The 25,440-nt window shown below is 57.0% G+C and overlaps 1 protein-coding gene across 2 annotated transcripts in view; it reads right to left on the bottom strand.

The window, feature by feature from the left end:
- The window catches only part of CNTFR (ciliary neurotrophic factor receptor), a 278,409-nt gene that overhangs the window by 20,408 nt on the left and 232,561 nt on the right, over positions 1-25,440 (bottom strand). For both annotated transcript variants that reach the window (XM_077346597.1, XM_077346596.1), the window contains exons 5-6: positions 2,566-2,683; positions 1,069-1,235 (exon numbers count right to left, since the gene is read on the bottom strand). In XM_077346597.1, coding sequence (XP_077202712.1) covers positions 1,069-1,235; positions 2,566-2,683 — 285 coding nt within the window. The remainder of the gene's footprint in view (positions 1-1,068; positions 1,236-2,565; positions 2,684-25,440) is intronic.

Genomic DNA, 25,440 nt, shown 5'->3' with positions numbered 1-25,440 from the left:
TAGGTGGGGGTGGAGAGAGCTCTGACAGAACTGCTCTCCACAAGAGCTGACAAGATCAGGCTAGCCTGGAGCATGCCGGTAGAGCAAAGAAAGATGAGTGGAAGGCCAGAGGTGTGACCAGCGGGTACGACAGAGAGTTAGGCCTGGGCGTCCTTTGCCCTAGACTTTTTCCAGGGTCTTGGTCAAGTCTCTTTCCATAAAAGTAGTGGAGGATGGAGCAGAGCTGTTCTCTCTTGCCCCAGAGGGATGGACCAGAACCAATGGGATGAAATTAATTCAAAAGAAATTCCGTTTAAACTTCCAGAAGAAGTTCCTGACAGTTAGAGAGGTTTCTCAGTGGAATAGGCTTCCTCGAGAGGTGGTGAGTTCTTCATCTTTGGAGATTTTTAAGCAGAGGCTGGAAAGCCCTCTGATGGAGAGGCTGATTCTGTGAGAAGGCTCAAGGGGGTGGCAGGTGACAGTGGATGAGCGATAGGGTTGTGTCCTACATAGTGCAGGGGGTTGGACTAGATGACCCAGGAGGTCCCTCCCAAATCTGTTATTCTGCGATTCTATGAAAAGGAGGATTGTCTGTCTCCAGGAGTGCCACTGGCATACAATTCAGCCCTTAATCCAGGTTGAATCCTTTTAAATATTCTTATTAAACTAAAATGATGCCACTGGATGGGTCGGCCTGATCCCAGCCGGGTTTACGTGGAAGTAAAGCCCTCTAAGCAGCTTCCCCCTCCCCAAGCATTGCAAGCTGAGAGGTGAGAGGTGATGGACGCACAATGGAAAGACTTGTCCACACAGCAGTTCTTGGCTTCTGCCTCTCTGCGCTGGGGGAAAGCTCCCACCCTGGACCCTTCCCTGATCCTTTCCCTCAAGAGCCAACCTGGAAGCACCCAGCATGCCAGGGAGACAGTGGCAGGGCTGCATGCAAGGTCCCTTCCCATAAGCCCAACAACACCCCTGTGCTGCTGGCCAGGCGAGGGCCTGCTCTGTCCTCGGGGGGGATTTCAGCCCCCCAACTCCCTGGGCAGCCTTCTCAGCCCCTGTTGCCAGGCTGAGGATCACCGCGGGATTTACCTATTGCAAATTCATCAAAGAAGATGGTGGAGGAGTTCCTGCCCAAAGCGTTGGTGACCGTCAGCGTCACCTTGTACTTCTTGATGGAGAAGAGGCGGATGTACCGGACGTAGCACCGGTTCTTGGGGGACGCGTCCTTCTCGCACACGATTTCCTTGGAGTCGTGCCTGCCAAAGACAGAGAGGAGGAGAGGTCAGCTGAGGAGGAAGCTAACACGATGGGGAGGCTGCCCTCGGGCCACTGGGAATGTGCGCTCAGCAAGAATTCGGAAGCACCGATGCTGTGGGAAGCAAGCAGGGCTATGCCACAAATCCTGTGCACCTCATTTGTCCCCTGAGCACCAATCAGGGCGGGGCCCAAGATGAGTGGCAGAACAGGAGACCAGCATGCAGAAGCCCCAGCATCTCCGGGCCGGGGGCTCTGGACAGTCGGGCCGTGACGGGCCTCATCCTGCCTGCGCTCCTCGGGAGGCCTGCTCCTAGTCAAGGGAGACAGGCCTGATCCGGAGAAATTGGTGCCTGACGCTGTAGTTCCTGATGTGTGCATTGCATGCTGTTCCCCTTCTGGACTGCAGGGGAGAATGTTCTGGACCTTTGTGGCCCGTGTGGAGAAGTTCAGAGAGCCGGAGCAGCCTTGAACAATAAAAGTGGGCCCTGCCAGCTCCCACCAGAAGACCCATCAGAGGGTCATTTAGTCCCCCTGGAAAGGGCCATGACACTCAGCAAGCAGGTCTTCCTTCTCCAAACCCCGCAGAATGCTTCGAACAGAAGACCACGGGAAGAATTTGTGTGTGTGTGTGTGTGTGTGTGTGTGTGAGGTTGTCTTTCAGTATTATTATTATGCCTCATTAACGACACCAAAAAGATCCAGCCAGTAGAATGGGGAAGACCCCTGCCAATTAGACTTGCTGCAACATTTCATGTGGACAAAATTCTGAAGTTTACACAGATGCTCCAATTTGAGGGCAAGAGCAGTAAATGCACAGCAAACTTCAAAGGGCCTGAGTGTTTTGAGGGGACACCATTAATACTGACTGGGAAGACCTAATAAAGTCCCTGGTGGGAGAGCTGCCCTCCCAGTAGAGGCACTGGGCCCCAGATGAAAAGAGGGTTCTTCAAGGACAGCAATGCCGCAACCCTGGAGGGCCCTGCAGCTCCCATCCGGGGATCGGTCGGCCCTTTATTACGATGGGGGTGGAAAGTCCTGCCAAGAGGCCGCTGACTGATGGAGCTCCTGCAGGGGTTTCAGTGCGAGATGTCCAGAGGAGGTCCACCACGGCCTGCCTCTGCAGAGGCTTCCTTGGTGGTCTCCCCACGTAGCTTCTGAGCTCTGAGGAGATCTGGGCCAGGGATAACCATCAGCGTGTACTTGAAATTTTATGCCTCCCGTAAGAGTCCTGAGCCGGGACCTCTGGGGCCGGGTCTTCCACTGCAAGACATCTTAAGCCCCCCAAGCTCCACCGGAAACTGCCCCCCTTTCTCACCCACCCCCACTTACTTCACAGTGATGTTAAAAGTGTCAGGGATGTATGTCGGGCTGGGCAGGTGCCAACTGCAGTAGAAGCCATTGGGATAGTTATTGGACCGGCACATCAGGACTGGCTCCTTGGGAGGTGCTGTATGGAGAGAGGAGTGTGGGTCAGTCCAGGCGGCAACTTGAGGTTCGTCTTCAGGACGACGTCTCACGAGCAAAATGGTCCTGCGTGGCCGTGGTGAAGGCCGAGGAGTCTGAGTGGGAAGCCCCACAAGGCGGCCTCCTCTCTGCTCCCTTTCGGCCAGATCATCCACCGGCCAAGAGAAACATTAATCCGCACTGCCTTCAAAGCAGCCCCCTCCCTCTGCAGAAGGCACACCGGCCACAGGGGTCAAGGATCCACGAGAGGCCTGGTGTGCCCACATGCCCGGGTCTCTTGGGGCAAGCCTGGGCCGGGCCGGGGAAGAGGGCAGGGTCTAGACCCAGCAGGGCTCCCAGAGCCAAAGAGGGACCACTGCAGAGCCCACCAATGTGGCCACTGCTGGAAGGACCAGGTTCCCAAGCCTCGTGGCATCCCACCGCTTGCCCCCCTCTGACTGTGAAAACTGCCCATCTGCCTCACTCCTGCTTCCTCTCCCTTAAACCGTTTTTAGTCGCCCAAAGGCCTTGAGAGCCCTCGGAAGTGTGCCATCGGGGCCTGATGATCTTGTCAGGTTTAAATTTGTACCTCAGTCGCAGGACCTCCTCTCTGGCCCCGCCATCCGACTCTGGCCTTCCCATGTCCCTCCAGAAACTGGGAGTTCAGGAGTGGGCAGTCACCTCCCCACCTCCCCATTCAGCCGCCCCTAATCCCGTGACCTCGGGGTCACGCAAGGGCCCCGCTGCCTCCCTGGCTGGTTTCCTGCTTCTCAGTTCTTATGGTTGGCCTTTGCTTCTTGCCATGTGCTCCCTGAAGAGTCCCTGAAGAGAGCTCATGTGCTCCCTAGAGCAGTCAAGCTACGCCCACCGTAACTCGGAAGCAAAGGCAAGATCTGTGCACACCCATCGCTGGGCAAGCTTGACAGGGGAGGGACCGCTGGACCCTTGCCTCGGAACGGGTGGGGGACCCCAGGCGGATCAGCCCCTCAGCTGCCCCTGGACACGCCCAGCGCCCTGGGCCAGCCTGGAAGGGCCGGAGGTGCCCCTCGGCGGAAGCTGCACCGGCTAAAGGGTCGTTTGCAGCGCCATGCAGGAGAGGCTCCTCCTCAGTTGTGCTCTTCATGGTTTGGGGGCTGCAGACTGAATTTGGCATTTTAGTGGTTTGTTTCCAAAGCTTTGCATTATTGATGAGAGGAGCAGCACGGAGGCCTGCCAAGCACGAGGCGGAGACAGCTGCTTCCCACCCAGTCCGCTGCTTGGGGAAGCTCACCTGTTCTCTCAGACAACCCCCCCCCCCCCAACCACAGAGATCATTGTTGTACCTGCTGCTCTGTTGCCATGCCGGGTGTGTGTGTGTGTGTGTGTGTGACTCTACACTGTGCTTCAGTTTGACACCCCCTGTCTTGTGCAGACTCAGAAGCCCAGGCTGAAAGTCCCTTCTGCTCCAGAGAGGCGGCCAAACACATCCCACTCCCCCCAGGGGGTTTTGCCTGGAGATGGCGCCTGAGATTCAGCCGGGGGTCTCCTGCATGCCCAATTGTGGGCCCCCCTCCGTTCCCAGGTTTTCCGTGCCCATCAGGACCAGGCCCCTTGGCAATGCGCACACAACGAAACGCAGAACTGCTCAGTTGAATGTTCCCTTTTCTGCCTGCGCAAAATCAGCTGCAAAAGCCTTTCCTGGGGGATGCCGATTTCTACTGTTGCACGTGAAATGAGGTCTCTCCCCCTCTCGGTCCGGGACCTGGCCGAGGGGCACCCTCAGAGCAAGGTCATCCCAACTCTTGTACCTCTGTCTTCTGCAGCTCAGGCTGCTGATCCACCTCCGCTAAGGAACAGCCTCTCAGCCCCCCCCCCCGACATAATCCTGCACCCTCCTTTTTCGAATAAAGCTCTCCTCTCTGTGCAAAGAGAGAGCCGCTGGTGGGTCCTCAAGCTCGGCTGCTGTCCTGGTGCAGCCTGTGGGGCCAAGAGGGCCCTCAACAACTAATTCCTCCTTGGGAAGAGTCGATCCCAGTCTGGCTTCGAACCGGCCTGATCTCCCTGGAAAATGGCTGGTCCATCCTGGCCACAGGATTGGCCCGAGATCACCTAGTGGGCTTCCTCCCCTGCCTGAGTGGGGTTCCAGATCTGGGTTCCCAGGCACTGCCCCAATACACTTGCCCGCTTCACCAATTCCTCTGGAGAAAAGGGCTGCTTTGGAGCGTGGAGGCTACAGTGTTGTCCACTGCGGAAGCCCCCCGCCCACAGGCTCGACCCCCAAATCTCTAGCAATTCCCCAACCTGGAGTTGGCAACCCTTCTGTTTTGGGAGGGCCAATCTCCTGAAAAGAGACTCCAGCCTCCTGAGCTGAGCCCAAGCAGGGATGGTTGTGTGGAGCGGAGGGGGGGGGATTGTGCTCAGAGCCCCGATCTGCCCCCCTAACCCGTCTCTGTCCCTCAAGGTCCCTCTGGAGGGCAAGAGAAGAGCCGGCCTCCTTGGCTCCCTCGGAGACTGGCGGGAGACTCCCCCTCCGCCATCCAAGCCCCTCGCCCAGCCCCTCTCTGACTCCTCCTCTGCATATTTGAGGAGATACACGTTTTATGAGCAATAATAATTCCGCCGTCGATTTCTGCTCCTCATCCTGCAGCCGTTCCTTCCCCTCCCTCGCTGGTTTGAAAGACCCAATCCAATTTTAAACTTTTCAATCTAGAGAGGATTGAAAGCATCCATTTTCGCCTTTAATACCATCACGTGCTACAAAGGCATTCTCTTAAATTAGAGCGATATATTCTCAACTCTAACGTATTTCCGATATTGCAAAATATCGTAATCTCTGCCGAGTATTAGATTTGGGGGTTGTATATAACCGAAAGTAGCAGAGGCTCAGAGATTACTTCCCTGTCTTGGAGGAGACCCCAAATGCTCGGCAAATTGGATAGACACAAATTACTTTTAATTTTTCAAGGTCTTCCTGCTATAGAGACACCTCCCTAAATGAAGCTGAGTGTGGGAAGCGGCCCCGAGAGTCAGCAGTCTGGAGGTCATTCGCTGGTCCGGAACACGTTTGTCAAACTGCCCCATCTGCAGACACCCTGGGAGCCAGAGGGCTCCCTCCCAGAGGGTCGCAGTTGCACATGGACGGCCCCTGCACAACTGCGAGGGTCCGTGGGAAGGAGAAGACATAGGCTGTTAAGCCTCGTCTGCATAGCGAAAGATGCTTCTGACCGTGTCCTCTGGCCAAAGATGACCGTCTCTGGAGATGGCAGAATGGAGCCTACCATTTCAGGCTGCAAGAGGAACCGTCCTTATCTCTGAGCCCTCCTCCCAGAAACACACACCTCACACCCCACCAATAAAATCTAGCATGCAAGGGAGAAAGGCACAGACTCTGCCTGCACGCTGGCTTTTATGTTCTGCTTCCAGGGCCTTCCTATGAACGTCAAGGGCCATTCAAGATGGCACCCTGCCCCCCAAAACGGTGGTTTGAAGAAGACCATCGGTATTCAGGGGTTGGCTTCATGGGGAGAGCAGGCCAACGAATACAAGGATGCTGGAGGAGAAGAGGCATCAAACTGGGAAGCGGCCGAGGATCTGCTTGGCGGGCAAAAGGTCCCAGGTTCAGTCCTTTGCCTCTCTAGTTAAAAAGGACCCGGTAGAAGGTGGTGGGAAAGACGTTTTTCTTCCAAAGACCCTGGAGAGCAGCTCCCAGTCTGAGTAGCCCAGACTGACTTGGAGGGGCCAGGGATCTGATTCAGTGTAAGGAACCTTCTTCATGTGTTTGAATATTCTCTCCATCGGGCGTTCAGGGTTCCAGATTCAAATCCAGCCCCCTTCGCCATGGACAGCCTTAAGAAACACACAAAATTAATAAAGTTATTAATAGTTTCCTGCACGGTGTGACTGTGAGTGAGCACAGATTTTAGATACTGGGTTCTGAATTCAGAATCCCTCAAACTGCAGGTTTGACCTAGAAGCAGGTAGAGAATCTCACAGCATGGTCTTGGGTTCAAGTTCTAAGTCCCTGAATTTTTTCCAAGACAGAAACCTGAGTTCTCGCATAACAGAAAGACTTGTAGAGGCCTGAAAACATGTTATTAAGTTTACAAAAGTGTGTAAGCTTTCTGCTCAAAAAGAGTTAAAGATGATAATGAGTAACCTTCTGCTTTGAAGGTAGCCTCTGGCCACGACAGCCGAAAATGCCAAAGAAGCCCTGGGCGTCTAGTGCATTCTCTTATGGAGACTGACACAGATGCTAAAAAGACTCCAGGTCCTTTAATTAATTTAAAGCCCCAAATTAATGAATGGATTTACTTGCAAATTCCCAGAAAATCCATTCTGTATGCAAGCTCTAAGTGCCTCTTTGCTGGGGAGGCAGAGGAGAGAGCAGACAGCCAGCACGTGAGCCGGAAGCTGAATTAAGGGCAGAGGAAAACTTGATGGCTTGGAGAGACCGCCACCTCCCCCCCCCCAACCCAAAGTGGGATCTGTGAGAAGAGCCAACAGGGTGCCGGCAGGTAGTGTGCGGGGCCTGACACCTGCCAGCACCTAGAAACAGGGCGCTTGGCACCCTCTTGAATGGGACTGGGGCTTGTTCCCGACGGATGCACCCAACACCAGCCCTGCTGCAGGGTCTCTTCAGAAAGCAGTGAAAACACACCTCCAAATGTGACCTGCCAGAGAGCTCACACCGGAGCCCTTAAAATGGGGCGTGGAAGCTGTGAGAGTGAGACCCACCCGCATCCGTCCCTCTGCCATTCCCGCCTGGCTTCCTGTCCTATAGGAGACGCGCATCCCCGCTCATGGCTATTTCAGCCTTCAGGCATCCGATGAAGGCCAGAGCCAGGACAATGAGTCGAGCAGACCGATTATTCCGGCCAACCACAGGAAAGCAGAAGGGGTGAGACAACCCTCCCCCCCTCCCAACTGGCCCAGGGAAGTATGCCGTGGCATCTGCTCTGTGGGAAGGACAGATGGGAAATCGGATTTAGGGGCAGACGGGATGGGGAAAGGAGGGATCATCCCTGGGCCAAAGTAGCCCTCCCTTCATTGGCCCAGCAGACCAGCAGTCCCTTGCGGCCAGCATCCTGGCCAGCCGGTCCCCTTGGAGGGCCCTGAGATTCAGATTCAGTCCCTTTCGGCACCACGGCCAGCAGCCACCGGCAGACCTACCCTCTGTGAACATAAAGCTGCCTCCTGCCAAGACAAAGTGTCTTCATGTTGACCCAAGTCTGAGTCCAGCAGGGGCACCTTTAAGACTAACAGAGTTTCACGGAAGGTGTGAGCGTTCATGTGCATGCACACTTCCTCAACCACAATCTTAAAGGCCATGGGTCCAAAACTTTGTGCTGCTGCTTCAGGGCGACACGCTGACCCCTCTGAATCTACCCAGGGGTAGCAATTGTCCCCTCAGATCTGGCCCTGGTCTCCCGGGTCTTAGGCAGAGGTCCTTCCCACCCCCTTTCCCTTCAGCTCTCAAGCTGGAGACGCCAGGGGCTGGACCAGGGGCTGGACCAGGGACCTCCTGCGCACCAAGCAGGCGCTCATCCACTGAGCTGCGTCTCCCTCTTTCTGGCTGGGGGGCTCATGGCAAAAGGCCTCCTTGCCGCGAAATGTTTGCTTCCCTCCGGTGCCACAGGGGGGCAGCACCCCACAGGGCTCCAGCCGGGATCAGGGCAGCCGTCCACCTGCCGGGCAGCGTCAGAGGAGTCTGCAAAAGTCTGCGTGAGGACTACAGCCCCCCCCCCCACACACACTGTTTTCCCAGGGTCTCTGTGGGCAGGCAGAAGGCTCCATCCTGGCATCTCTAGTCAAAAAGGACCAGGCAGGAGGGGATGGAAAGGCTCCGTCTGAGACCCCGGAGAGCTCTGGACAGGTGCTGTGGCTCAGTGAAAGAGCCCCTGCTTGGCCTGCAGAAGGTCCCAGCAGGTTCAATCCCAGGCGGCATCTCAAGTTGAAAAGACCAGGCAGGAGGGGAGGGGAAAGGACTTTCTCTGCCGGAGACCCTGGAGAGCAGCTGCCGGCCTGAGCAGGCAACATTGACTTGGAGGGACCAATGGCCTGATTCACCCACATAATAATTCTTTGCATTTAAGATGCGGCCCAATGTCCTTCTCTGCCCTTCAACCATGTCTACTCTCGGCTGGTTTTCCGGTGATTTTCTGGCAGGCTGTTTGGGATGCTCACAAAATGTCTCGCAGGTATTCACTCACTGGGTTTTGCTCCAGGCATACGGAGCTCAGCGCATGGAGCATCCCAGCCCATGGCAGAGTGGGTTAATTGATTAAATGGGGGAAAAGTCACATCAAACCAAGTGCAGTAAAAGTCCTGACTTTTGGGGCTTGTCTGAGTCATTTGGACACACCCCAACATTAACAGCCTTGGTGAGACAAGAAGAAAAGCAGGGTATAAATATATATTAATAAATAAAATGCAACACAAAGTGCATGGGCTTGCCCGTGTACCCAGTTACTTGAGGACCTGACCCGGCCGTGACCGGGAAAGAAACCAATTTCCTCTCCTGGGCTGGGCCCAGCAGAGAAAGTGGTCTGAGCCAAGGCAGTCGGGACGGCCCTCATGGGCAGTCTGCCATGAAGTCCCCGCTGGCCCCCGGGCAGCCCACTGTGCCTGGCATGCAGGCCGGCTCTCTGGCTCAGCCATCCTGGCCCGGTGCTAGCAAGAGGCTGTGCGAGGAGGAGGGGGCAGCTGCCCCCCCCCCGGGGCTTGGGTGGCCCCCAACAGTCAGAGGCCATCGAGATTTCTGGCCACGTGGCATTAGCATTACTGCCTATAACATGGGGCTCAGTGGCAGAGCATCTGCTTGGCACACGTGCAGAAGGCCCCAGTCCCCCCCTCCGCTGAGAGGACCACGCAACGGGTGATGCGGAAGACCTTTCCTCTCCTCAAGACCCTGGAGAGCTGCAAGGCTCAGGCCCCCTGAAGGAAATGTCAGCCTTGAAGGATGGGCTCTTTGGCCTGACAGAGGTCCTAGGGGAAATTCCTCCTCCAGTCTCCCCCTCCACAGGCACTGCCCCCCCCCAACCTCCAGGAATCAGCCAGGCTACAGATGGCCACTCGATCTGCCCCCAAACCTCCAGGAATTTCCAGCCCAGAGTTGGCCCCCGGTTGGCTTGAGAGCTGCATTGCTGCGGATCATGCCTGCTGCTGACTTTGCCCGGTGCCGCTCTTTAATTAGAGGTTCCCGAACGAATCTCCCTTTGTGCTGCTAATGAGGCCTGGCAGTCAGCCATCTTTGTGCCTGGTGCCCTGGGCTTCGCACTCTCCATCACTTTAGTGCCAGCCCTCGCTGCAGGCTGGCCGGCCGGCCCGAGAGGCCCTTAGCTCGGCGTCTTCTGAGAAGCCAGGATTTTGTGCCTCGTTCCCGCTGGGCAGCATAATAGCGTGCCGCCCGGGGCCAATCCACGGGCCGTGGGGTGTCCTACCCGCAGACGGCATCTGCATTTCAAATGCAGGCTCCTGCCTTTAATTGGGGGGCTTTTTACAAGCGTCTAATGAGTTGCTATTGTCATTGTAATAGAGTTGTGATTTTAGGGACAATTGAACAGCTTTATAATTAGGACCCGAGGTGCAAGAAATCTGGCCGGCCTTCGGAGGGGGAGGCTGCGGGGGTCTATGGCAGCAGCAGTAAAGCGGCACCCCGTGGCAACATCAAGGCGAGCAAGATCGCGCTCCAGCACCAGTTTGCCCTTGAATAAAGCCTTGCTTGTCCTGCGGGGGCTTTGGCAGGGGCCAACCGGCACGACTGCCTGTGAACACGCCCTCCCTTTCCCATCCCCTCCAGGCCCATCACCGGCCATTTTTTGGGCGGTGGGGGTAACCATGACTCTAGATCAGGGGTAGTCAAACTGCGGCCCTCCAGATGTCCGTGGACTACAATTCCCAGGAGCCCCTGCCAGCGAATGCTGGCAGGGGCTCCTGGGGATTGTAGTCCACGGGCATCTGGAGGGCCGCAGTTTGACTACCCCTGCTCTAGATGGTCATAGATGTTGTATAGGCCAGTGTGGTGTAGTAGTTAGGAGTGCAGACTTCTAATCTGGCAAGCCGGGTTTGATTCCCCATTCCTCCCCCACATGCAGCCAGCTGGGTGACCTTGGGCTAGTCACAGTCCTGATAGTGCTGTTTTGACCGAGCAGGAATATCGGGGCTCTTTCAGCCCCACAAGGTGTCTGTTGTGGGGAGAGGCCTTTCCGGGCCTTTGGGCCCCCTCCAAGACTCCTTCCTCCCCTCTGGCCCCCGTTCATGTCCTTCTCTGTCTCTCCTGGCTCCTTCTCTCCCTTTCTTGTTTGCCTATTTTCTTCTCACTCTACATGGCTTCTTTGTTTACAGGATTCTTGCACTGCGTTTTGGCCAGAAAGGCTTTCAAAGCACTTCGGAGATTAACAACCAAAACATTAAGCCAATAAAACCCTGCTGCTAATTCAAACAACGTCTCTTCCATCGGCATTAACGCACAGGGTTCCCAGTCGCCTCGGGGTCATCTCGGTGCGGGAGGGCGGCCCCCTGGGTGTCCCCCCCCCCCCGCACAGGAAGAAGGGCATCAGCCCCGGAGACAAAGAGAGGACCACTGACCCGGAAAGTCCACAAAAGCTCTTTGGCTCCCGATGGGCCAACTGACCCCTTTCCCATCCATGCTGGGAAAATGAAACGGCACAAATTCCAGAGGGTCAGCCTGTTTCTAGAAAAACAGAGAGGCTTCCTCAGCAGACCTCAGCAAAGACAGCAGATGGCTCTCCCGGGATGGGCACCCAATGGGCTTCGTTGGGCTAGGAATAGAATCATAGAATCATAGAATCATAGAGCTGGAAGGGGCCATACAGGCCATCTAGTCCAACCCCCTGCTCAACACAGGATTAGCCCTAAGCATCCTAAAGCATCCAAGAAAAGTGTGTATCCAACCTTTGCTTGAAGACTTCCAGTGAGGGGGAGCTCACCACCTCCTTAGGCAGCCTATTCCACTGCTGAACTACTCTGACTGTGAAAAACTTTTTCCTGATATCTAGCCTATATCGTTGTACTTGAAGTTTAAACCCATTACTGCGTGTCCTCTCCTCTGCAGCCAGCAGAAACAGCATCCTGCCCTTCTCCAAGTGACAACCTTTCAAATACTTAAAGAGGGCTATCATGTCCCCTCTCAACCTCCTTTTCTCCAGGCTGAACATTCCCAAGTCCCTCAACCTATCTTCATAGGGCTTGGTCCCTTGGCCCCAGATCATCTTCGTCGCTCTCCTCTGTACCCTTTCAATTTTATCGACGTCCTTCTTGAAGGCCAGGCATCTTCCTGTCCTGGCGTGCAAAGTGGCACAGATCACGACGCTGGCAATTCACGGCTAGGCTGGACCCTGCTGGTTTCACTCCGCCCACCCTTCCGCTGTCCAAGGATGGGGCTGCCAACCTCCAGACAACAGAGATCGCTCCCCCTGCAGAAAACGGCCACTTGAAAGGTAGACTCTATGGCCCAGCTGAAGTCCCTCCCCACCCTCTGCTGCTCCGCCCCCGAAATCTCCAAGTCTTTCCCGAGCTGGAGCTGGTAGCCCTGCCAGGAAGGGAGTGCCCGGCCTCCAAAGCTGCTGCCCCAATGAAGGAGCGATGCTGGGGGCTTCTGGGCAGGGGTCTCCCATCTGCTGGAGCCTGCAGGCACCTCTGGAGGGGCTGCCACAGGCGAGGAGGCAGAGGCAGCCACAGGGTGTCAACCAGTAAAGTTACGCACCGCTCTGACTCTGCCTTCCTCAACTCTTTCACCTCTGAGAAGCCCCCGAGGCATCCTTGAGGCTTCGAGAAACCCAGAAGTGGCAGGATCCTGCAGAACAGGGCTGGGAAGCAGAGCCCACCCAGGACCCTCCCCTTCCCAGGCCCATCACGGGACATTTGGGGAGGGGTGTGTGGTCTACGTGACCATATAGGGTCGTATCGCCTGATAAATCTTTTGAAATATATGAAAAATCAACTCCCATGTGGGAAGCCCTTCCAGAGCAGTCAAGAAACTCCATGAAACCCTGGTTACGAAAGCCGGTTACAGCTACCTTCTCTTCAGCATCTCCACTTCTGCGCTGGCAGGAAGACGCGGCGTCACCCACCCCGGCTGAGGGGGCAGAATCCAGCAAGGGGTGCTCGGCACGGACCAGGGAATGGTGCCGGTGAAGGCACAGCCACTGGGGGGGGCGGGTGCGGGGGGGGGGGGGCTGAGGGGCTGGCAGCCTTGGCTGTGGGTGCCTCCTCTCGCTCTGCAGGTCCCTAAGGGCCTTGAGGCTGGGATATGGGTGCAGGATGGATTTAGAGACAGGGCACAAGCACTAGATTTGAACTCAGCTGCACTCAGTTAGAGATCTTAGGGGCATGTGATTTTGAGAGCCAGGGCCTCCTTCATTGCCCCCCCCCCCAATCTTGTGGCTCTCTAAAGTGCACAGGAGATGAACCTGGCTGCTCCACTGCAGACCGTGTTAGCTTTGGCCAGGGGGTGGGAGGGCAGACCAAGGCAGCCTGACCCTGCCAGAGCTGGGAAGCGGGGTAGGGTCTGTGCTTGGACAGGAGACCACCAAGGAAGTCCAGGGGCGTCCAGGGGAGGGCGGAGCTCCTCTGGACATCTGACCTTACTGGGATAGGCCGAGCCAGTCCAACAGCTCTCAGAAGCTGAGCAGGGCCAACCCCGGTCAGTCCTTGGGTGGGAGACCACCAGGCTTCCTGCTCACAGGCAGGCCAGGCCAAGCCACCTCTGACGGCCTCTGCCCTGCCCTGGCTGGCCCATCAGATCCCGAAAGCCAAAGAGGGCTGGTCCTGGAAGGCATTTGGACGAGAGAGAGACCACCAAGGAAGTCCAGGGCTGCTCTGCTGAGTCCGCCAGGGCCAACCACCCCTGAACAGCTGCTGCCTTGAAAACCCCATCCCTTAGCAAGAGACAACGAGGAAGTGGGAAGGAGCTAAGCTGATCTTGGGCCTTTGGCAGAAATGAGCACCAACAGACTCCTCTCTCGCCCGCTCACGTCTGCTAAAAGCACAGGGACAGAGCATGCTTGGAAAGTTGGCCAGCCATGTGCCAACTCAGCATCCTTCTCCGTCTCAGCACAGCGTCCTTCCCTTCCTGTCCCCACCCCCAGCTGCCAGTTGAGAGCTTTGCATGAGAAAACGAAGATCAAATAGCAGAGCCCGATCAATAAGTGCGTCCATGCATGTGTGTGTGTGTGTGTGGAGGGGGGCTTCTTAATGCTGTTTCTGGAGATCTGCCAGGCTACTAAAGTGGGGGGGGGGGGGGAGGATGAGTGGCAGGCAAGGGAGATGAAAGGCGTTTTCCTGCTCGGAAGCACACCGGCTGCCTCCCCTTCCTTGCGGTCTCCCACAGATGATGCAACAAGATGGACGGAGCCCGGAGGTCACTTGGTGCTGCCTGAGGCAGGGCTGGGGAGGGACTCAAGTGGCCGTCAGAGTCCAAGGCCAGGCCCAGCTCTGGAGAGAGCAGCACTGGAGTGGAAGCAGGCCAGGGGGGTGTCCCTCTAAGAGGGGACTCCTTTAAGGCTGAAAGCCTCCAGATGGGAGTTGGAGACTAGGCATGGGTGATTCGATTTGGATAAGCCATAAAGTACCCGAATCAATACCGATTCAAGCGCTTTTTGAACCTATTCATGGCACATCTAAATGCGCCGGATCAGCAATTTCGCCTATCTAAATGCCTCCCCCCTTCCCCCGCTGTCTCACAGCACCTGAGCAGGCAGGGAGGAGAGCACCCACCAAACAGCTGATAATGACAGGTGTGCCACTCCCTTTAAATGCTTCCCCAGGCTTGGCTGACAAACCTGCCTGTGAGCTTGGGGAAGCATTTAAAGGGAATGGTGCCCCAAACAGCTGATAATGACAGGTGTGCTGACCTTTAAATGGCTGCGAAAAAGTGAAGGGCTATTTGTGCGCTTCGGATTCAATCCCGAAACTGTATGAATTTTGTTTGTACACATGGAGACCCTTCCAGTCCACAGAGAGACTTAAAACATTTATTTCACTTTTCATGGGGAAAACGGCTGCTTTGGAAGGTGTCCCTACGGGATCCTTAACATCCGACTGCCGACCCCCCCGGCTTCCATTTTGAAATCTCCAGGCCATCCTGGAACAAGAGTTGGCAACCTTGGTCTGCCTGCCTGCTCCTCCCGTGGCTGCAGGGACAACGCAGGCCTCGTTGTAAATGTTTTTCCTGAGCCCAGACAGGCTGCTGGATGACCGGCTCCCTCCCATTTGTCCCCGAGGTGGCTCTTCCTGGGTCAGATGTGCTGCCCCTCCCTCCCAAGCAGAGAGAGCCCTGTTGCTGCTGCCGCCACCGAGGGGGCCTGGACTGGGCCCGGGCAGGCCGGATCCATGGGGGGAAGCAGCCTGGCCACAGCAGCTGCCCGGAGCCCCATCAGCTGGCCAAGGGCTCTTCTCTCTCCAGCGGAGCAACTGGCCTGGGGAAGGCGATGGGGATGGTGTGGTCTGTGCAGGCGTGTGGGGCGGAAGGCTTCAGCCCCCAGCCAATCAGCGTGCGCAAGAAATTTATATAAAGCTGCAAAATGTGACTTGATTGAGGGAGGATCCTGGGGAGGGCGGGTTTTGGGGTAGGAGACGGACCTCACTGAGGCGCCCTGGTCTCTGACACCTGGAGATCAGCTGTAATTCCAGGAGATCTCCCAGCCCCACCTGGAGGCTGGCAACCCTATACAAATGCAAAGCTGTCAAAACAAACAGTGGAGAAATTCCCGCAAGGCCGAGAGCTGCTGAACTGCAGTCATTTATCCCTCGATCAATGAGTCTGTGGACAGCCTTGGTCCCAGTGCCCTGCAAATCACCCCCCTCCACGCTGGGATGCAGCCGGCACCCCCCCCCAGCCCCACTTCCCCCACAGAGAGGGGGTGAACAGCTCTGGGAGCTCAGCGAAGCAAGCAAGGAAGGGATCGTGTGCCCGAGAGGACTCCTACTCGCTGGGAAGTGCTTGGTTCTCCCCCCCCCCCCCCGGAGGACTCTGGGGCCCCACCCCGGCCTGGGCTGTCACCTGCAGCCTCCGGCTGTGATGGATGCCTCCCTGTCCCTCCCCTTACCTTGCTTCAGCTTCCAAGGAGACTATCAATTCGGCCTGACAAGGAGAAAATGGCAGGAATAATCAGGCTCAACAGGGACCTATCAGTGAGAGTCATGCGTCCTCTGCGGAGCCCTCCCAGTGGAACTCCGGGAAATGGCAGATTTATCCAGGGGGGCTCCGGAGACCCTGGCCGGGCGTTTGTCATGCAGACAGCTGAACGGGCAGCCAAGGCAGAATGCTCCATGGGAGAGCCCCCCCCACCCCCCACCCCCGCCCCCAGAGGAAGGCAAATGACTCTGAGCCTGGCCCCCACACAGGGATTGCCCCCTGGCTCTCCTGCACACTCCCAGAGGGAGGGAGGGAGGGAGGGAAGGGTCAGTCGGCTTGTGAACGCACACCCATGTCCCTGTGAGGTTTTCTTCTCCCGCCCCAGAGGAGACTTTTGGAGGGGAACGTTCTATCGTCTGTCCTTGCCAGAGCAAGAAATATCAGCAAGAGCAATTGGTCTGCATTTACTCCCCCCCCCCCCCAATTTCTAGACGGAGAAATGCTGGGACTCGCGGAAAAGCCAGAAGAATTTGGACCCAGGAGAACCAGCATGGTGTAGACCAGGGGTAGTCAAACTGCGGCCCTCCAGATGTCCATGGACTAGAATTCCCAGGAGGCCCTGCCAGCGAATGCTGGTAGGGGCTCCTGGGAATGGTAGTCCATGGAGATCTGGAGGGCCGCAGTTTGACTACCCCTGGTGTAGACCAGTGGCTTCTAATCTGGTGAGCCAGGTTCGATTCCCCGCTCCTTCTCCTCCACATGCAGCCAGCTGTGTCAACTTGGACCAGTCACAGTTAGAATAATAGAATCCTTGAATCATAGAGTTGGAAGGGACCTCATGGGTCATCTAGTCCAACCCCCTGCACTATGCAGGACACTCAGAGCCCTCTCGCTTATCCACTGTCACCTGCCACCTCCTTGAGCCTTCGCAGAATCAGAATCAGTTCTCTTAGGGCTGTTCTCACAGAGCAGTCCTGTCAGAGCTCTCTGAGCCCCACCTCCCTCACAGGGTGTCTGTTGCGAGGAGAGGAAAGGGAACGCAGATGGAAGCCGCTTTGAGACTCCTCCGGGTAGAGAAAAGCAGCATATAATAAACAACTCATCTACTTCGCTCTCAGCCTTCCCTCCCTCACAGGGTGTCTCTTGTGGGGAGAGGAAAGGGAAGGCAAATGAGACTCGGTAGAGAAAAGCAGCACAGAAGCATCTTAGATGCAGCTTTTCTCTACCCGAAGGAGGCTCAAAGCGGCTTCCAATCCCCTTCGCTTTCCCCTCCCCACAACAGACCCCCTGTGAGGGAGGGGAGGCTGAGAGAGCCCTGAGATTACTGAAGAAGAAGGTTGGTTCTTAGATGCCGCTTTTCTCTACCCGAAGGAGTCTCAAAAGTGGCTGACAGTCGCCTTCCCTTTTGTCTCCCCACAACAGACACCCTGTGAGGTGGGTAAGGCTGAGAGAGCGCTCTGACATTACTGCTCGGTCAGAACAGCTTGATCAGTGCTGTGGCGAGCCCAAGGTCACCCAGCTGGCTGCATGTGGAGGAGGAGCAGGGAATCAAACCCCGCTTGCCAGATTAGAAGTCCGCACTCCTAACCACTACACCAAGCCACTTTGAGACTCCATTGAGCAATGAAAAGCAAGGTATAAAACCCAACTCTTCTTCTTCTTCTTCTTCTTTCCCTGCTGCCAGATGTGTGTGGTAGGCATACTCCACAGAAAGCAAAATGTCGTCTGCGCATGCTGGCCAAACCAAGCTGGCCAAACCCAACGGCAGCTGCATTTCGGCACAAGGCAACCTTCACGCTTGCTTCCCCTGCCGGCTTCTCCCACACTCAACATGAAGGCTGCAGGGCCAATTGGGGAGACCTGCCTTCTTCTAGAGCAGGGAAGATGTCTGGAGGGCCACAGTTTGCCCTCCCCTGCTCTAGAGCAACCTCCACAGCTTCAGCTTCCCAACCAGAGTTATCAAACCCCACATGGATCAAGAGTGACCAACCGGGGATGGATCAAGAGCTGGGGTTTCTTGCAGGGAACTCTAGAGGTGTTGTGTGACCGCTCACCGGACTCTGATCTCTCCTGCACAAACGCAAGGACTCCAGGGCAGGAGCTCAAGGGTGTATCTTAAAGGGGGGGGGGGATTGGGGCCGCACGGCAGGGAATGACGGGAAGAATGGACTTTTAATGCCTTTTCACTCCCCCACACGCTGCCTTTGAGAAAGTTTTGTTCTGGATTGTCCTATTGTCTGTTTTCACTCTACATTGTTCTTTGACGTATCTTCAATACGCTGTTTACTCGATTTATATGCAGGGCGTACAAAACATACATATAATATTGATTTATAACATTAAAACGCATGCACTCTATGGGGAAGAATTCAGCACAAGGAAGGCGAAAATAGCATGGAAATAAAGAATCTCCCCTCCAGTCTGCACAACGGAGGAGTAAAACCGAAACGTGGAGAGGATTCAAATGGGCCAGCGAGTTTGTGAAGTGCAAGAAGAGAGAAGCCCCAAGGGAGGGCTGCGAGGGGGCTGGGGGGGCCCGGCTGGTGTGTGGTGAGGGGCCCATGGGCTTTCTCTGCTGGAAGGCAACTCAATGGCGGCCCGGGAGCAGGCGGACGAGACCAAACGGCCGTGTCATTCTGAACCAGACCGAGCGGAGATCAGCACATCAGCCTCGGAAAGCAGAGGGCCTGTCTCCGGCAAAGGGCAGGAAAGGAATCTCGGGGGCCGCCAGGGGACGTAGCCGCCGGCCGGCCCATCCTCGGCCTGTTCTCCCGCCACGGCCTGATCCCTTCCCCTCCACGCAGACGAGGGAAAGTTACGCTGGGGTGCCTCCCCTCAATCTCAAGGCGGGGATGGCCAGAGGTGCAGCAATTAGACAGCCCGGAGCCATGCCAAAGACTCCAGATGTTTTAATTAAAAACCCCTCCACCATCACCTCTGTTCACCTGCTCACTGGGAGGGGAGCAGCGCCTGGGAAGGCTGGGCTGCCAGGACTCCGCCGTGCCTGGACGGGCTCTTCGGCCTCGGTGGCCGGAGTGGAGCTTCCTCCGGGTCACGGGGAGCTCTGGGGATGGGCCCGAGGACGTCAAGGCTCCCTGGCTGGTGCTCAGGAGTCACACAGACCCCCTCCCCAGGAGCCATGCAGGCTACCGCTTCCCCCCCACCAACACGAGTGACGTCACAGGAGTGATGCCTGGGGGGGGGGGGAGTTGTGTTTTCGGAGGAAGGAGCAGAGGGAAACTTGGGAGGAAAGGCCGACTGTGAGGCCCAGAAGGAGACATGACTGTGGGGCCTTCTATGGGCCCCTGGCACACATGGCACAAGAGATGGAAGCCCTGCGGTTGGTCCCCTGAGGCCGGCACCTGCCCACTTGAAATGCACAGGGTGGGACGTGGAGCTTTGGAAGGGAAAGAAATAACTTTGGGAAATAACTTGGGAAAGAAATAACATTTGGGTCAGGAGACAAAGTTGTCAAGAAGGAAAACGCTTCAAGGACATTCACGGCCAAGGTGATTCCTGCTGGATCAAAGATTCAGAAGACCTTTATTGGCATAAAGTGGGATCAAGTTAAAGGCCTGGTTCCCATTTTAAAATATTTGTTACCTGCCCTTTTCCTACAGAGCGCAAAGTAGGTTACAATATTAACTAAATACAGGATAGTCATTAAAAGAAGAACTGGTTTTCATACCCCCACTTTTCACTCCCCAAAGGAGTCTCAAAGCAGCTTGCCCTATCCTTCCCTTCCTCTCCCCAAAACAGACACCCTGTGAGGGAGGGGAGGCTGAGGGAGCTCTGTGAGAACTGTGACTAGACCAAGATCTGGCTCTACGTGGAGGAGGAGTGGGGAATCAGACCCGGCACTCCAGTTGCTGCTTTTAACCACTAGGGGTAGTCAAACTGCGGCCCTCCAGATGTCCATGGACTACAATTCCCCACTCAAGCAAGCTTTTGGTCCAGTTCTCTCAGAGCTCTCTCAGCCCCACCTGTCTCACAAGGCGTCTATTGTGGGGAGGGGAAGGGAATGGTACTCGCAATCCGCTTTGGGACTCCTTCAGGAAGTGAAAAGTGGGGTATAAAAACTGGCAGTGCTCTCCAGGACCTCATGCACAGAATCCTAGACTCCTAGAGTCGGAAGGGTCCTCCTGGGTCATCTAGTCCAACCCCCTGCACTACGCAGGACACGCACACAAGAAAGGCCCTTCATGCCATCCAATTCTTTTGACTGGAGGAGCCAGGACTGAACTGGGGACCTTCCGCATGCAGACCACAGGCTCTTCCACGGAGCACCGCCTGCCCCAGCAAGGGGTGGCATCACTGGAGTGCCTTGGCGGGGGCGAGGGGGGGGGGAGATGTCGCCCTTCCTCTTTAGGGAGGTGCAGCCCCTCTGCTCAGTGGTCCGACCCTGCTGGGTGGCATGATTCTCCCAAGGGTGCAGAACCCGTGCGCTGAGCCCACCTTCTGCATGCCTCTGGCAGGGTGGGCACTGCAGCCCTTTGCCAGACAGGAGAAGGGCAGAGTGCGAGACCTGCTCCAGCAGCCCCGCCTGATCCTAATCCCTTTCCCAGCCGAGCTTTTTAGTCTCAGTGACAAGTTTATAAGGCCCAAGAACTTTGGGGGGAAAACCTTGAAGTCTGCAAGATTTGGACGCTCTTCAAGGGCTGGCGAGCAGCCAGGGGCTTCTTGGCTCCGGGACAGGAGCTGGGAGACAAATGCCTCGGAAAGGATTAGAGAGAGCGTTGCGTCCCTTGCTGGGGACAGTCTGCAGACGCCAGAGCGGTTCCCAGACCGCCAGGCCCCTCCTCCGATGGATGGATGGATAGCGAGGGGGGGGGTGTTTGCTTCCCCCCCCCCAGCAGACACCTGAAGCAGCAGAATCAGCCGGACGGAATCACAAAGCTCCTCGCCTGGGTCAAGAGCAAGCATTTCTCGCTCCGAACCACACCGGCCAGCTCCCCTCCAGGAGGAAGGCGGCCAGGAACCCTTGGCTGCCCCCTTGAGCAGGCAGGCTGTTCCCCACCCCTCCGGACCAGCCCCACACCTCCTTGCTTTGAGCAAATGTGCTGCAGGTCCCTGCCGGCCGTGGGGACTGGCATCCTGGCTGCCAGTGGGGAGGGGCGTCTGCTGGCAATGCTGCCATGGCCCCAGGGCAGTGCCCAGCTGGCTCCGATGGAAGAGGTCACAGGGACGTGCTGCAGAAACAGGTGGCACAGAATGGCCAGGGAAGTGTCCTCCACCCCACATTGTGACTCGGTGCCCCACATGAAGTCTCCTGCCCCACAGCACTCCCTGCCTGGCTTCCCAACATTTGCACGATTCCCTGTGGGGAGAGGAGGCCGAGAAGGTTTCCTGGTCTCAATCCAGGGTGCAGGTGGCAAAGGTGAGGGGAGAAGCCGTGTCTTAATGGCAGAGCACCAGCTTGGCATGCAGAAGGTCCCTGGTTCAATCCCTGGCATCTCCAGCTCAAAAGAGCAGCAGAGAGGAGATGACAGTCCTTAAGAAGCAGCTGGGCAGATCCTTCTCCTGGATGCTGGAGGCTGATCCTGCCCTGAGCAGGGGGTGGGTCTAGATGGCCTGGGTGGCCCCTTCCCACTCTAGGATTCTAGGAGTCTAGTTCAGCAGTGGAAGGGGCTGCCTAAGGAGGTGGGGAGCTCCCCCTCACTGGCCGTCTTCAAGCAGCGGCTGGACAGATCCTTCTCCTGGATCCTGGAGGCTGATCCTGCACTGAGCAGGGGGTGGGACTAGATGGCCTGCATGGCCCCTTCCCACTCTAGGATTCTAGGAGTCTAGTTCAGCAGTGGAAGGGGCTGCCTAAGGAGGTGGGGAGCTCCCCCTCACTGGCCGTCTTCAAGCAGCGGCTGGACAGATCCTTCTCCTGGATGCTTGGGGCTGATCCTGCACTGAGCAGGGGGTGGGACTAGATGGCCTGCATGGCCCCTTCCCACTCTAGGATTCTAGGAGTCTAGTTCAGCAGTGGAAGGGGCTGCCTAAGGAGGTGGGGAGCTCCCCCTCACTGGCCATCTTCAAGCAGAGGCTGGACAGATCCTTCTCCTGGATGCTGGAGGCGGATCCTGCACTGAGCAGGGGGTGGACTAGATGGCCTGCATGGCCCCCATCCCACTCTAGGATTCTAGGAGTCTAGTTCAGCAGTGGAAGGGGCTGCCTAAGGAGGTGGGGAGCTCCCCCTCACTGGCCATCTTCAAGCAGAGGCTGGACAGATCCTTCTCCTGGATGCTGGAGGCTGATCCTGCACTGAGCAGGGGGTGGGACAGGATGGCCTGCATGGCCCCTTCCCACTCTAGGATTCTAGGAGTCTAGTTCAGCAGTGGAATGGGCTGCCTAAGGAGGTGGGGAGCTCCCCCTCACTGGCCGTCTTCAAGCAGCGGCTGGACAGATCCTTCTCCTGGAAGCTTGAGCCTGATCCTGCACTGAGCAGGGGGTGGGAGGAGATGGCCTTTGTGGCCCCTTCCCATTCTATGGTTCTATTCTATGAGAAAGACCCTTTTCTTTCTGAGACCCCAGCCAGCTACTGCCAGTTGGAGGCGAGAAGTTTGGCCTCGATAGACAGAGGGCCTGATTTCCTGTGGGCAGCTTCCTGCCTGTGCGTGAGACGCCACCCTGCCAGGTCACTCTTTGGCACTGGAGCCCGGCTTCCCTTCACTTCTACAGCAGCGTTTGGCTTCAGTCCCTGGAGACCCCTCAGGAAGGCGAGGGAAGAACCAGGTCGTTGTCCTGGGGGGGGGGGGAGTAGGTGGGAAGGAGCCTTCTGAAGCCACAAAGAGAAAACACCAGAGACCAGAGACTTCTCATGGCTTTATCGAAGGCAGATGGGAATTCAGTGTCACAGTTTTAAAATAGTGACCTAGATTTAGAAATAGGCACAGCACTGCAAGATGAAAAACTCTTCTGCCAAGGCCCACCTTCCTGTGCTTGGACCGGTCTTGGGCAGGCCAGACCCCTCACTCACACGGCCAGGAGCCCCTGCATCTTCAGGGAAGGGGGAGACGGAGGGTTACTGACTTAACTTATTTCTGGTCCGCCTTTCTTACGGAGACGCAAGACGCATGATGAGGCATCATCTGAGGAGCCCGTAAAGTAAGACGACTGGCCCATCTGCAGGGGGTTGGACTAGATGACCCATGAGGTCCCTTCCAACTCTGTGATTCTATGATCTCACCTCCTTGGAGGTCTCTGAGGAGCACAAGTGAAGCAGCCTTCTGCTGAGTCAGGCCCTTGGTCCCTACTCTGACTGGCAGCTGCTCTCCAGGGGCTCAGATCCAATTCCCACCATCTCCAGTGTTAAAAAAGGAACACAGTCAACCTTTTGACTATGGAGGAACCCCTGAAACATTTTGCAGACTCAAGGGAACCCTGGAGTGATGCTAGCTGGCTTTACCTCCCCCCCCCTCCAGAAGTGACACCCCCCAGAGACTCCACAGAAGACCCAGCCAGCCCCAAGACGCCTGGCCTTGCTGGACCCCAGCTGCCACCAGCAGGTCAACCACGAAGCAGGAACTTTGGCCGGCCAAGTTTCCTATGGCTAGGGACCTCCCCTCCCCCCCCCCCCCATGCTCAGCAGGGGCCATTTGGGGAGGGGGCAGGGGAATTTAAGTATTTAAGAAATCTAAATTTTAGACAAGGTGTCCTCCCAACCAGTGTAACCTTTCCGAGGCTCTGGCATAGCCCTCGTTGGGAAACCCCGCAGTAGGCAAGAGCTGCCAGAGCTGCGGGGGACCTGCTGCCCGTCTGCCTTGGGGGACCAGGGGCCCGACTCAGTGGGAGGCAGCTCCTCGTGTCCTCTCCTTTGGAGCAGGGGCTGAGCAGACTTCGCAGTGGGGAGCCAGGGAGGCTGCCTGCATGGCTTGGCCTCCCCCATCCGACCTTCGGGGGACACAGTCTGGCCGCTGAAGGGTGTCATCCTCGTCATGCAACTCTGGTTCACCCTTTAGAGAAGACCCCCCCCCATCTAAATGCTCCAGCCCATGACTCCTGGCTTGTAACGGGCGGGGGGGGGGGTGAAGCCAAGAGCTGGGGAGTTTGCAACCCGCTTTGATCTCTTGGGTTGAAAGATGAGTTGTGGCAGCAACAAACAACCCCCCCAAGGGGTGACCTCCCAACAAAGAGCCGGTTTGCCTTTGGGGGCCGGGGCCAGAGGAGACCCACGCCCCCTCCACTCACTCCGCACACCCCTGAGCCCCTCAGCAGAGAACAAGCGCACCCATCTTCTCCCCTCACCTCTTGACAAGCCCACCGGCTCCGGGGCCCCTTCCTTGGCAGCCGGGGGTGACTCTCGGCCAAACGCTTCCCGTCCGGCTCACAACCCAGGTGGCTCCTCTCCAAAGGCCCTGGGCCGCCCTCCCCCCCCCCCCCCCCGCCCTCCCGCCAGCAGCAACACATCAACATCTGAAGGAATGAACAAACAAACAAGGCCCTTGTCTTGACCCAGAGATGCTCTCTCCAGCTTGGGAAGGATCCAAACTCTGCAGGGCAGAGAGCCGGCCTGCGGATCCAGCTGGGAGCCACCGAGGGCTCTCTGAGCATGCAGGCCTTGCTCCAAAACTCTCCACGCGCACAGGGAGCTGGGGGACTGCCCCCGAAGGAGGCTTTGCAGCAAAGTCCTTTTGCAAGCGGCTCCCCCCCCCCCGCCCAACGGTCAAATGGCGTGACTCCCCCCCCCCCCCCAGTGCAGGACTTTGCAAGGTATTTGCTTGGATTTCTGCAAGCGCCAAGTACAATTTTGCAGAGAGGGGGAAAGAAAACCTGGCTGGATTTAGGAGGAAGGCTGTCAGGGGCTCCAAAGGATTTTGCGGGGCTCTCCCAAGGATCTCACAGGAAATTGCTAGTGAGTGCGGGGAGGGCAGCCGGGCGGGAGGAGCAGGACACACAAGCCCTCCCCCCCTTCCCTTACCCTTGAAGTCATTCTGGGGACGGTGGGGGGACAGAGTTGCCAGTTCTTGGTGGGGACCTACCTGGGGATTTGGGGGGGTGGAGCCTGGGGAGGGCGGGGTTTAGGAGGGGAGGGACTCCAATGGGGCATAACGTCATTTTCTCTGGGGGATCTATCTGGTCTCTGTCACCTGGAGGGCAGGTCTAACACAGGGCCATCTCCTGCCACCCCCTGGAGCTTGCCAACCCCGTGGAGGAAGCAGAGGTGAGGCCCCTAATGCTTGGCTTGTTGGGGGCCCGGAGGGGGAGGAAGAGCAGAAGGCAGCCGGGGGAGAAGGAGGCCCGATGCAGGAGGAAGCCATGGCAAGGCCTTCCCAAAGAAGGCTGTGAAGGACAGGACGCTTGGGAGGTCACAGGGTCACCGGACGTGGCCTGACAGCATGAGAAACACACACAAGGCCCGGAGTTCCCCTGGATTTCCGACTGATCTCCAGACTGCAGAGATGAGTTCCGCTGGAGGAAACGGCAGCTCCAGGGGGAAGATTCTCTGGACTTCATTCTTTGCTTATTGAAATAATTTCCATACCTCCTTCCCACCAAAGCAGGGTCCCCTGTCCTTGCTAAAGTCCGTCCGCTTCTCTGCCGGGGGGGGGGGGGTGCAGGTCCAAAGACGGCTGTGGACTCTGCTCCGTGCAGGGAGAGCTCAGAGGAAAGTGACCTCAGGTGTGAGGCAAAGGCCAGTGGTCTGAAAGAGACCTGGGACCCCCCCTGGGCAGCAGACGGACACGAGGACCTAATGCTGG

This window comes from Paroedura picta, chromosome 7, assembly GCF_049243985.1.
Source record: "Paroedura picta isolate Pp20150507F chromosome 7, Ppicta_v3.0, whole genome shotgun sequence".
NCBI classification, from domain to species: Eukaryota; Metazoa; Chordata; class Lepidosauria; order Squamata; family Gekkonidae; genus Paroedura; species Paroedura picta.
Note: the sequence above shows the minus strand (reverse complement) of the source record. Positions and strands in the feature narration are given on the sequence as shown.